This window comes from Xenia sp. Carnegie-2017, unplaced genomic scaffold (assembly GCF_021976095.1).
Source record: "Xenia sp. Carnegie-2017 unplaced genomic scaffold, XeniaSp_v1 HiC_scaffold_1, whole genome shotgun sequence".
NCBI classification, from domain to species: domain Eukaryota; kingdom Metazoa; phylum Cnidaria; class Anthozoa; order Malacalcyonacea; family Xeniidae; genus Xenia; species Xenia sp. Carnegie-2017.
In genome coordinates, this window is record NW_025813402.1 from 9,165,182 (window position 1) to 9,177,244 (window position 12,063).

Here is a 12,063-nt window from a genome sequence, read left to right on the forward strand (position 1 = left end):
AGATAGAAAAAAAATAAACAGTGCATTTATACAGTGTTAGATTTTCAAAGAGAAAATTGGAGGAGTTTTGATATTCAGACAATTTTTTCACTAAAATAAGACAACCATCTACATTGATTAATTGTATCTACGCTTCCAAGTGTTTCCAAGTGGTCTGAAGACACACATATTTCATTAGTAAATAAAACAAGCATAACGTATATAATATTCATACTCATGTATCTATGATATGCCATAGTTCCTTTGAAATCTATTGTATGGTACTAATTATGACATGCATAAATTATAGAAAGAAGTTTTTTTGTTTTCTGATTACTGTACACAGAGCTACAACATTCGGCTAAGGACAGTAAGTTTGGGAACGTTGAACAATACTCATACCAAAGAGATTGTATCAAATGGAATATTTTTTCATGTTTTTTGTCTCACTTTACGTTGTTTGAATCACATTGCAGTTTCTAAACTTCATAGAAAACACATGAGTACATAACCGGCAAAGGACTACATCTTTAAAAAAAAGAAATATATATACTCCGATCAATCATGCAGTTCATGTTTCTGAAATGTCTAACAAAATAATCACACAATCAGTAAATATTTTTGCACGGCTTGACAACGAACTTGAAAACGAAAATTTATTGAGATTCAATGCAAAATGGGCCGCATTAACGATTCCGAAATGGGAAAGTACAGCGCAACGCTTTATTACTTGAGATAAACGCTTGGCTGCCGCTATATCAAATACATACACGCTCGAATACTTCAACGTAAATTCGTGTGCAGCTAAATAAGAATAGAGCAAAAACAGTCCAGCAGATTAACATTGAATGGTAACACAAGACACCGTTTCTATTGAACTCGTTCGAGTTATTCTGTAACAACTCAAACGTAATCGCAATTCAACGTGTTTTCTTTACTTGCAGCCATGATGTGATGGTGGCAACGTGTACACGTTGTTCAAACATATTTTTTCATTCATTATTAATACACGTCGGAAAATAATGGCGGACGGCGATTTTCAAATATGATTTTAATCGACAGACTAAGCGTTTACGTTAACGAGTTTCGTACATAAGCGTTCGCAGTGTTAGATACAATGGTTGAATCAAGACTTTTTGCGTTTCTTGTGGTTCAGGCCATTGCAGTTGTGGCGAATAGAGAATTGAAAGTGAAGACAGAACATCCACGGAATGGACAGAAAAGAATCGATGTACATGGTAGGTTATTTTGCATATCACTGCATTCTATAATTTTAATGAAAAACCAATGAAATATGCAGAATACCCGCAAATCGAACATAAATAGTTTAAAGATCTTAGTAATTCATACGAATGAAGAAATTATTTAAATTTTGCGGCCGACATCAGTTTTGAAATGTGCACTGTACAACTCTTCTTTGCAATTTTCGTATTTTCAGCGAGCAAATGGAGAGAAGCTCAGAACGCCATAAACAGTCTCATCGACGAAAGTATATGTATGTTTGCTTTTTGATAGATGTCTCAAAATTCAAAATGATTTATTTGACTTTGTGATGGCATTTAGCAAACGAAGTGGCAAAAGCCAAAATGGAAGTGAAGGCTTTGTTGGACAAAAATATAGGTAAGTTTGCCATTCAACCATCCCCTCAACTTTAGAGGGAAACATAACTCGGTACTTTTTAGGAATGGAGCAACGGGGTGTTTATTTGTTTGCATACGGAGCTTTTTTTAACCAGCAGTCTCAATGACCAATACTTCAAATGTCTCCTACAAAAATTTCTCCTCTTCTGATAAACAAACATAAAATAAAATTTCAATATTCATTCTCAAATGAATGTTTTCACAAGATAGCTCTTATGTGCTTTACAAATCGATGATTTTTCATGCAATTTATTACGACTGAAATGAATTTTCAGCACAGCACCTGCACGAGGCAAGCAGAAAATTGCTGAACGGAAAAACGTCGGCAAATTTTGAAACAAAGCCAACGAAAGACACGTATTGGGTTCTGGATAACGCCTATCACGATGCAACTTCTGGTAATTTGAAAATTCAAAAAAGCCTTTAAATTAGTTTTCTACTTCATTTCTTGTGAAGGGGAAGTAGCATTCATATATGTAACTCCTGACGGTGTCCTTCTTTCCACAAAAGCAAACTCTTTTACATTATTGACTTAGGATCAGATAGATGTCAAGACCAGTTAGATAATTGCGCTGCATTGGCTACATCGGGAGTCTGTGGCACGTCCAGAGAGGCAATGAAGAAATTTTGTGCACGAACTTGTGACCTATGCGAAGGTAAGCTGCAAAAAAATACAACGTACTGCACATTGTTTTAAGAATGGAAACGATTAGAGTATAAAATGATATATGGGTGAAATCGTTCTATCACATAATTTGTCGAGCAAGAAATTAAAGAAAGATTCAAAAACCATTGAGAGAGAGAGCAAATAAAAGTTGCGCTCACAATAGAGAACCGTATTTACGAAAAAAGTCATTCTTTACGAAATATTCCTTTAGATGTGGAAGAAAGTTTTCCACCGCCTTCACCGACGAATGAAAACACAAAAAGCGACCGTACTTGGACGATAATAGGCACAGATGGGAAGAGATTTAAGACGAACTTCAAAAATAGCGAGAGCGGCATGAGAAAAGCGTCTATCACTTCAACCCAAGTTGAACGTCTCTTGGAATACGTCAAACAGAACGCACCGCATTTGAAACTCGTGAAAATTAAACCAGGAGTGCTAAAGCTTGTTAGGTTGTCGACAGAGCAACAGACCCACAAAATAACATTGAAAAATGACGAAGCTAAGTCGACAAAAGCCGCGAAAGACCTGAAAAACAAGGTCGAACTAAAAAGTGATCGCCTTCCCCAAGGTGATTACTGGACGATCAAAGATCACGACAAGAAAGTGAATGACGAGAAAAAGCGGAAAACAACTAAAGGACATATGATTCACTTCGATCTTACAAGCATTAGCAGAGACGACAAGAAAGACTCGAAAATAAAGGATGGTCCACTGCATTCCTTTGGTCATAAAGATTTACCAAAGAACCAACAATCCGGTGAAGTATTATTCAGCATATGTTTCGTTTATATATTGGTTATTTGTCGAGCTGAAATTTCAATTGCAATTTAATGTAGTTGAAAAACTTGCGTGGCAGTCCACAAGGTTGAGCTAGAACCCAATCTACTAGTCATCTGACACGCAGTAATTCTCCAACTAATTACGACTTACGAGTCTGATGCAAGTCACCACCTTGAAAAGTGGCAAAGCTGGCTATAAATACGACTTTTATGAGTTTTTCTACGTTGATATATAGTGACAGAGGTGCATAGTTTAGGTTTGGTTTTTAGAATGTCTGATTAGATTGATTTTACAAATTACCTTATTTTTGATGGAGTGTGTCGTTTTTTAGCCGCCAACTTTTAAGATGGCATCCATGCCTCACCTTGACATGGTAGTTGGACATCTAAGGGATTAGTTATGAAATCAGTGGGCGTCCAGCGTTAGTCAAAATGAATTAAGCTGCGCAAGTTTAAAATCAAAATACCCTCAAAATACCCACTAATACCATCATACATTGATTAAGAATTTCTAAAGAAAAGAGTTTTACAAACCGAGTTGTCTTCAAAAAGGAGCTGCATACATTTGTCTTGACGTATGCGCTAGATCTGCAACATATTTGGCATCTTGATGCAAATAAAGATTCAGTCGCGTTGTTTATGTAACTCTTCTTTGGAATGAAACATCTAGCATAGTATTACTTAAATTGTCCAGCAAGGTGCGAAGATCATATCTTCATTTAACTTCAAACACCGCGCTGCGTAAAACATTCATACGACATTTCTTTCACGAGAAAACATGGGCCCAACAATATTGACCTGCTCACCATTGTGTGACTTCATAGCTCAGTTGGTCAGAGCACTGCACCGGCACCGCAGAGGTCATGGGTTCGAATCCCGTTGAGTCACCTGATTTTTTCAGGTTCCTGAGACGATTGCTTAAATTGTCCAGCAAAGTGCGAAGATCATATCTTCATTTAATTTCAAACACCGCATTGCGTAAAACATTCATACGACATTTCTTTCACGAGAAAACATGAGCCCAACAATATTGATCTGCTCACCACTGTGTGACTTCATAGCTCAGTTGGCCAGAGCACTGCACCGGCACCGCAGAGTTCATGAGTTCGAATCCCGTTGAGTCACCTGATGTTTTCAGGTTCCTGAGACGATTGCTTAAATTGTCCAGCAAAGTGCGAAGATCATATCTTCATTTAATTTCAAACACCGCACTGCGTAAAACATTCATAGTATTACTCCAATAACAAGACAAGACTTGCAATGAAGCAATGTTGAATGAAGCAAGGCAAACCAGTTTATGTAGTCTCTACATTCAATAATGCAATTGCTGTAACTTTTGTTGGTATTTCTGGCAAAAATTTATCTTTTCTAATGCACAATTGTCTTCTTGTGAACATTGCAGACGAATACCTGAAACATATCTGTCATCCGCTGTGTAAGAAAACGTGCATCTCATCGTGTGCTCCGGGTTGCTGTGCGGGAGAACATCACGACTTTCCCTTGTACCACAGAAAGTCCACACACTGCCATCCGCTTTGTAGAAAACACTGTATTCCATCTTGTCCACTTACTTGCTGTACAGAGACCAAAAAAGTTTCAAAAAAATGGAAGCATCGACACGTTCACCATCCGGTAAATCCATCTTGTCACGTGACGTGTAAAAGGAATTGTGTTCCCTCGTGTCCAAAAGCCTGTTGCGTTCACCAAGGGCCATATGGAAAAAGTCATAGCAGCCTGAGAAAGAGCCAAGACTATATAAGACCAGCTACGCGAAAGTCGCATTGTCATCCGCTGTGCAAGAAGACCTGTCTCTCATCCTGTCCTCTTAGTTGTTGTAGCAAAAGAGAGCGAATAAAAGAGCAGTGTCATCCACTTTGCCGCAAGACATGCTTGCCGTCGTGCCCCGCTGAATGTTGCTCGGATAAAAGCATGAAGCACAAACTTATTACGAAGAGCAAGGAGACTGAGGACAAGGAAATCAAAGACAAACAGAAATCATGTCCTGGGTTATGTCCAGATGTAAGCGTTCCTTATAACAATATTATAAACAGACACGTTAGAGTATTTCTCCACCCTTACACATTCTGCAGTATTGTGACATCCGTATGCTTCCATCAAATAGTTTTCTGATTTCATTGACAAATATTTGAAATGATCGAGCCACTTGCAAATATCGTCAACATTGCACAATCCCAATCGACATGGCATCCGTTATTCACCATGATTGAAACATTATATTGATAAAAATAAAATTCAATGTCAAGAGATGTGTAGCTGATATGTGTATTAAGTGAGAAAAAATTGGATATCTTTCTGCAAACTATCGATAAAACTATAACTTTCTGAAGCTAATTATGCAGTATGTCACAGTGAACAAGCTTAAATCTATCTAACATGTAAAGGAGCATATTTTAAGTAAAATAGTTATCAAGCAATTTAAAAAGTCTTTTCAATGCAATCAGAAATTTTGGAGATCAAAATCTATCATCCTGAACATGTTAAGTTGAACATCATTTTATGCTGTTCATATGTGTTTTGAAGTTTAACATGTTCAAAATTTATTCACTTTATTTAGTCGTGCGCTCCAGCCTGCCACAGCGGTTGTTGCAGCACAGAAAAGACCGCGATAACGAAAAACAAGCCGATAGCGAACACTGTTCCCTCCGGATGCACTGCAAACTGCGTGTACGAGTGCATTCCGGGATGCCCTCCAGCTTGCTGTTCCAAGTCAAAGCCATCGCAAATCTCTTCGTACGACCAGCCAATTAGACATTCGCCAACTACAGCCACAATGTTCCCATATAGTCAACCCGTAATAATGCCTTATGTTCAGTCGTCACATATTTACACGGAATTTCCAGAAATGTACGACGAGGGTAACCTGTTGACAGACAACAGTTTCCAATCGGCAAACGCATACACGGCCAGGCCAACAAATACGAATTCGTTCGAAAATCAAAGTCCAGCAGATTACAGTTTATATGCACAAAAAGAATGCTCGCCAACTTGTTTGCGACATTGTAGTCCGGAGTGCGCACGCTCCGACTGCTGTGATGTGGACTAGTTGTGAAGTTGAAAGTTATGACAGCATCGTGCATGTTTCTCCAATATATGAATGGGAGAAGGAGAAATATCAACTCTTCATTAAAAGATATTCGAAAAGAAGTATTATTGATTCTTCTTTATACCGTAGACATTAGCAAAAGCTACACTTTAATCTTTGCTCCGTCTCGTTTGACTTTCAGTTGCATGTTATTTCAAGACCATAGCTTAAAGCAGTATCTATTATTACATGAACCATTAAGAAAATGTGTTTGTACGGTTGGCTTGGTGTTTTGTGAATGACATTAACGAAAGATCCTTTTTTTAAAAAATACTATTAACTCCTATTGCGCGCTTGTACATTTGTGAGATTCAAATAAATTGGCAACGGACACTCTCCATTGTAAATGCTTGAATGAATCAATGAGAAAGGAAATTAGATGGAAAAGCACAGGTTGCTAAAGAGAAACGCCTATATAGAAACAGTCGGAGAAAGAGCCACGACTTTATAAGACCTTGTCGTTCTTTGCCGTCATTTTATACATAGGCATGCGTTTGTTCGATTTTCAGGATTGAAGCAGAAGCTTGTTAAAGCTTTTCCTTTCAAGTCCTGCATTGACTATGATGTGGCGTTGTCTCTCTCTTTAGTAGAGAAAACTAACAGAACAGTTATAAGTTAGCTTCACTATGTATAATCCCAAACACTGGCAAATTTCTGACAAAGATAAATTATTCATTCGTGACGGAAATATTTTGATAGCGGATACCAGTTTGCATCGACTGGTGAAAGAACTTATCGTGACAATGCCGCTTTGTTTTTGAACAAAAGATATGCTTGTTCAAGGTCATTTTCATGTGAGCAAAAAAAATTGCACACTGAGAATCAAGGAGACAAAATAGCGAAGGGGAGAACACTTGACAGGTTTGTTGAACGAAGCTACTTGACACAAGCGTGCACATTGTTTTATCTCCTTGCAAAAAGATCATGTTCTAAAATTCACACGGCACGACCAAATTTGCGGGCTTTCTACGCCACTGTAGCTATTTGGGATGATGTTTCAAAGGGAAACTGTTCGCACAAATCAAAGACATTCAAAGTTACTTGTCGACTAAACAAGTTTAGAATGTAACCAAAAATTTCCATTCGTGCAAACGTAGTAGAAATCCTGCTCTGTGATGATCAACGTTTTAAAAAATTCATTGTGTCGATAAATGTATATGGATTCCAACGTTCACTCACATACTATGATTTGTTCTTTACTCATGGCTCACTAATTCAATGTGTTTTTTTGCTACACAAACCGGCTGTCACTCCGTTTCCTATAAAGAAGGGCAAAATGTAAGCCATTTTATGATAGGCTAAGTTTCTTCATAAACACAACTTCATGTTACACAAAAAATGCCGCAGAACATACAAAAGATTACGGATGTTGGTAAGGAAAGGGGATACAGGCAGATTTGATGTGCCGACATCCATTCAATGAACCACGAATGTTTCAATGCAAGCAAGTTTATTTTTGCAGTTAAAGCTGAAACAGAAGAGTTCTGGAATCAAAGATGTTCTCCTAAATCCCCTCCCTAAATCATCGTATTAATTCAATTACTGCTACGCATATCTCTAAAATTTTTAATCATGGTACAGCATCGGCAGAAGGCGACAGTCTTCAAATCAACTTGTTTTGTATTTCAAATGTTAATCTGTTCTAAATAACAGTGGCCATGCAACGACATTTCATTCAGATCACACAAGGCTTGTCTCACAAGTTACCAGGCTTGGCAATAGGGCCGGTGGGAGTTGATCAACTTTTACAGCTCCACAATGATTGATTATGTATGTCAACGACAGAAAAGATGATTCTCACACTCTATCTGAAAAACAAATATTTTCCAGGGATTATTGCTCCTTATAAGCAGGGAATCCGATATAGTGTGAACGCGGCCTGAGCCAGCATTTATTAGCTCATGAGAGCACGCGTGACTCGGGTTGAAAGCACGTGCATAAAACTCGAGTTGCATTTTCTTTAGTCAGTCCAAACTGTCCAATTCTTTCACGTCTCTCCATTTTCATGTTTCATCTCGTAAAATTGATGATTGCGTGGTTTTCATATTTCAACGATATTTTTCTTCCCTTCATTTCATGTTTTACTCAAGCTGCGTAACCTTGTGTTTTGCAAGATTTTCGGCAATCTACGATTCAAAAATTTACTCTCGCTTTTAGATCTCAAATTACTGAATCGTTATCGAAATATATGCAGATGCACAGTTTACAAAATATCTCACTTAAAACACCGATATTTACTTCATTCTTACAGCCAAAATGAACAAATTTGCAATGCTGATTTGTCTCGGATTAATCAACTTTGCGCTTCCTAAATCGAATTTAAAACAAGACAAAGATTCCTTCATTAAAGGTAATCCTGCCGACTTTATAGAATCCCAGAATCGTATATAATCACCGAACTGCAGTCGGTTGTAGGCTATCATATTGAGTTTTGTACTTTTGAAAGAAAATATAAACCACTGCAATCATTAGCGTGCGAGGATCGATAGCTGAGGGGTGGGGTGGAGGGGCAGGCTCATATTCATATATACATGACATGCACCATTAAGTTCTTTTGAACTTAATTGTTCTCAAACGATTATAACGTGCATGTATGAATACGCCCCCCCTTTTCATTATCGATCTTCCCGCGCCCATGACTGCTATAAAAATGATCAACTACCTGCACAACAGGAAACTCAAACTTCGGTCGATGGAAGGCAAAAATTTTCCGAAAAAAATCGCGCAAAATCGTCAAAGAACAAAGAAGAGAAAAACTTAAGGAATAAGAAACGAACGGATCAAAAACAAAAGATTAGAGCAGATCGAAAGCTGAAAACAAGGCAAAAAAAGTTGCAAGACACAACAGTAAACTCAACAATCGAAAAGGAAAAGAGTTCGAAAGTTGCGAAAAAGGATAATGAAGACAAAAGCAACAAAGACAAGGAAAACAAGATTTCAAATGACTCAGGTATGTGTACTAGTCTTGTTATGCGCACACACCAATCAATCAAGAGAATTCATACAGGTATATGTAAAATATATTGCCTAAATATAAGAAAGAAACGTACGTAACGTAATGATTAAGGTCAGCTTTAGACAGCCCGGGGGGGTGCTATCGCAAGGCTAATGTAATCATCCAAAAAAAAAAACACATGAAAACACATGAAAACACATTCTCGTGGCTATATATAACTCCACAAACTCTAATGATTAGCTACTGCAAAGAAAACACGGTAAGAGCGAGTGAAGAAAAAACTTCAAGCTTCCCATGCATGATTTGCCTAATTTTCTCATTATACCTAACGCAAATAATGCGTTCTTTTAGAAATGGATGCAGTAGACGTTGGACAACTAAAGAAACTGCTGTATACAAGTGTTGGTAAGAAGGTTCAATCACATTACAGGCAATTGCATGTTTGACTTTAACTTAATATATGCAATGGGACGGCTTCCGGAGCAAGTTAAAATATGCAAAAATAAACTTTTCATAAATTTGATTATTTAACAGCAGGACAAGGACGAAACAAAATGTGTCGTGTTCCTAACGACTTGATACAAAATAGTTTTTGCGTCATTACTCATTTTTCCATAGCTGCAGATTTTGTAATGTTGTCGAAGACTCAATGCAATTTACCACTTACATGTTTACGATATCATTACATGCGATTCGACTTTTTGAGGACTACACGTCGTCCAATCAGAACACGGAATAGCTACCACATGACAGCAACAATTCTCGTTCACAGAAAATCTCGCTAAAGCTGAGAAAACCATACAAAAACTTCTTCAATATGATCTGGCGCAGAGTGAGTACAATAGAATACATCATGCATTGCTCTAAAAAGCTTAAAAAGCGGCACAACTCGTAACTTTCTTGCACTTTAAATTCACGAGCCAATGCAAATGAGGTATGAAAAGTACGGTTGTCCTTTTTAGGGAAAATTGATGCGATAATAAGGTCCGAAATCACCTTCAACGAATTGCAGATTTTAAAATTTTGTACAGATTGTGCAATTTAAAATTGGCATATCAATTAAGGACGCAAATATATCTGTACACGCAAATATTGAGACATGGAGCAGATGGGTGGTAGTGGAATAAGTTTTAGTTGAAGTTATCATTTTAAAAGTAGAGATTTAAATGAGCACTTATTCAAAACTATTATCACTCTCACCCTTAATTTTCTTTACCACCGAATTTTCCTAGTCGTCAGTCGTCCTAAAAATTAAGCGTGAAAATCTATGGTGTTGACGCCATTTGGCCGTATAAAAAAATTACAAATATAATGCCAGTGGAGGAATTGAGCTGCGCGTGAAAATGAAATAATAATCATAAAAAACTTATAAAACTGATAAATAATTACCGGCACCTTACAAACGACTTATTCACAATACAAACAAACGATCAACTAAAAACATTACACTTCACACTAATCCACAATGACAATACACAATTGACACCCACACATTTCCCGTACACACAATACAATGAAGTAAGAACCAGATAACAAATACGTCTAACCTGACGTTTACTTTTCATTTGACGATTACTTTAATGATAAAAGACCTAACACAGCGGGTGCAACAAAAGTGTTTGATTTCTTTAGAAGCTCATTACAACAGACAGCAAGATACACCACAACCACCTTATCAAGGTAATGCATTAAAAATATAAAAGCGGGAAAATGGATTTATCCTAATTTCAGCCGACTTCAGAGCTTTCTTGAATGAGACATGCAACATTGCTCACACGAGTTGCGGCAGAATAAACAAGTTGAACGTAAAGATACAACAAAAAAAGAAATAATTGACATATGCACATTGAAAGGTATTTTTTTATCAAGGTTACCGACAACAGGATACTGGCTCACAGCACTACGAAAACCGCAATTACGGTGCACATGGTTATGATCAACCCAGTTACACTCACCAGACGTATGGAAGCGATTTGCCACCACCTTCACCGTATCAAACCACGTGTCCAGGACAGTGCAGCAGTCAGTGTGCCCCAGCGTGTAGAGATCCATGTTGCCGTTTCCCTTCCAATATGGGCGTATACTCCCCAATTGCAAAAACTGGTGAAGTACGTGGATCTTATCAACAAGATTTGATCAATGCCTATCCCCCAATGATCCAACTTGGAGGTAGTCAAGGCAACTATCAATCGCGAGGTTTTTTTCAACAGCAGTGCGACCCACAATGCTCGCCCGAATCTTGCGCGCCGTCATGTAACCCATCATGCTGTGCGAGTAAAGATCAACAGGTGCAACCAGGTCTGCCAAATAGTGGATGTCAAATGTCTTGTTTAAATGATTGTGTAGGATCGTGTCCAGCTCGATGCTGTGTCCCCGGGAAATAAACGCTTCTAGGGTGGTACAACAGCACAAGCTAGAGCGCTGATGAAAAACAGCCGATGAATACAAACTAAATTTTAAATTTTCTGACATAACGGCAAGATCCACTTCTGACGTCAAATTATTCAACTGACGGATTCATCAAAAACGAAAAATGAAAAGTCAAACCGGCACTTCTGCTTTTCATGCGTTGGAGACACACACAAAAGTTCGATGGTTGAAACGGATTTAAGACTATATTTGCTATACTTATTCGCTTTGTCAAATATACACAGCAATTGGAAAAGTACATCATAAAAATAGAAGTAGACAGCTATCGTCAGTGTCATACAGCAACTAAAATTACACTTGTAATAGTTTATGTCAAACAGCAGTACACACCTTTTTTAAGATGTCTGCATAGTATTTGTTCGTTAAACATACTTTGAAAATTCCATACCTAAGGCTGTTTTCGATTGACTACTCAACCACAAACAAATGCATCGACATGAAAATGAATTCAATAGAAAATATGTGAATATTTTTTGGAAAAATCATGAGCACTCACAAGACTTTTG

General features: G+C 37.7%; 2 protein-coding genes across 2 annotated transcripts; both read left to right on the forward strand.

Annotated features, from left to right (window-relative positions):
* Positions 1–933: 933 nt before the first annotated feature.
* On the forward strand, positions 934–6,518 carry LOC124439507. The gene is made up of 8 exons (XM_046989751.1): positions 934–1,217; positions 1,418–1,474; positions 1,543–1,599; positions 1,895–2,017; positions 2,156–2,275; positions 2,498–3,046; positions 4,471–5,087; positions 5,644–6,518. Exons 1-8 carry the CDS (start codon positions 1,097–1,099, stop codon positions 6,130–6,132), a joined length of 2,133 nt encoding a protein of 710 aa, XP_046845707.1. The 5' UTR covers positions 934–1,096; the 3' UTR covers positions 6,133–6,518.
* A 2,034-nt stretch (positions 6,519–8,552) lies between these two features.
* Positions 8,553–11,944, forward strand: LOC124439517. Its single transcript, XM_046989762.1, has 4 exons — positions 8,553–9,121; positions 9,479–9,532; positions 10,760–10,807; positions 10,997–11,944. The coding sequence occupies exons 1-4, from the start codon at positions 8,761–8,763 to the stop codon at positions 11,509–11,511; spliced, it is 978 nt and encodes a 325-aa protein (XP_046845718.1). The 5' UTR covers positions 8,553–8,760; the 3' UTR covers positions 11,512–11,944.
* Positions 11,945–12,063: the final 119 nt, after the last annotated feature.

Excerpts from the sequence above, each read along its gene's own strand:
- LOC124439507 (XM_046989751.1), top strand. The coding sequence starts at position 1,097 with ATGGTTGAATCAAGACTTTTTGCGTTTCTTGTGGTTCAGGCCATTGCA. Across the intron at positions 1,600-1,894 it reads TTTGTTGGACAAAAATATAG|CACAGCACCTGCACGAGGCA; the intron begins GTAAGTTTGCCA and ends ATGAATTTTCAG. Across the intron at positions 2,276-2,497 it reads AACTTGTGACCTATGCGAAG|ATGTGGAAGAAAGTTTTCCA; the intron begins GTAAGCTGCAAA and ends ATATTCCTTTAG.
- LOC124439517 (XM_046989762.1), top strand. The coding sequence starts at position 8,761 with ATGTATGAATACGCCCCCCCTTTTCATTATCGATCTTCCCGCGCCCAT. Across the intron at positions 9,122-9,478 it reads CAAGATTTCAAATGACTCAG|AAATGGATGCAGTAGACGTT; the intron begins GTATGTGTACTA and ends GCGTTCTTTTAG. Across the intron at positions 10,808-10,996 it reads ACCACAACCACCTTATCAAG|GTTACCGACAACAGGATACT; the intron begins GTAATGCATTAA and ends TTTTTTATCAAG.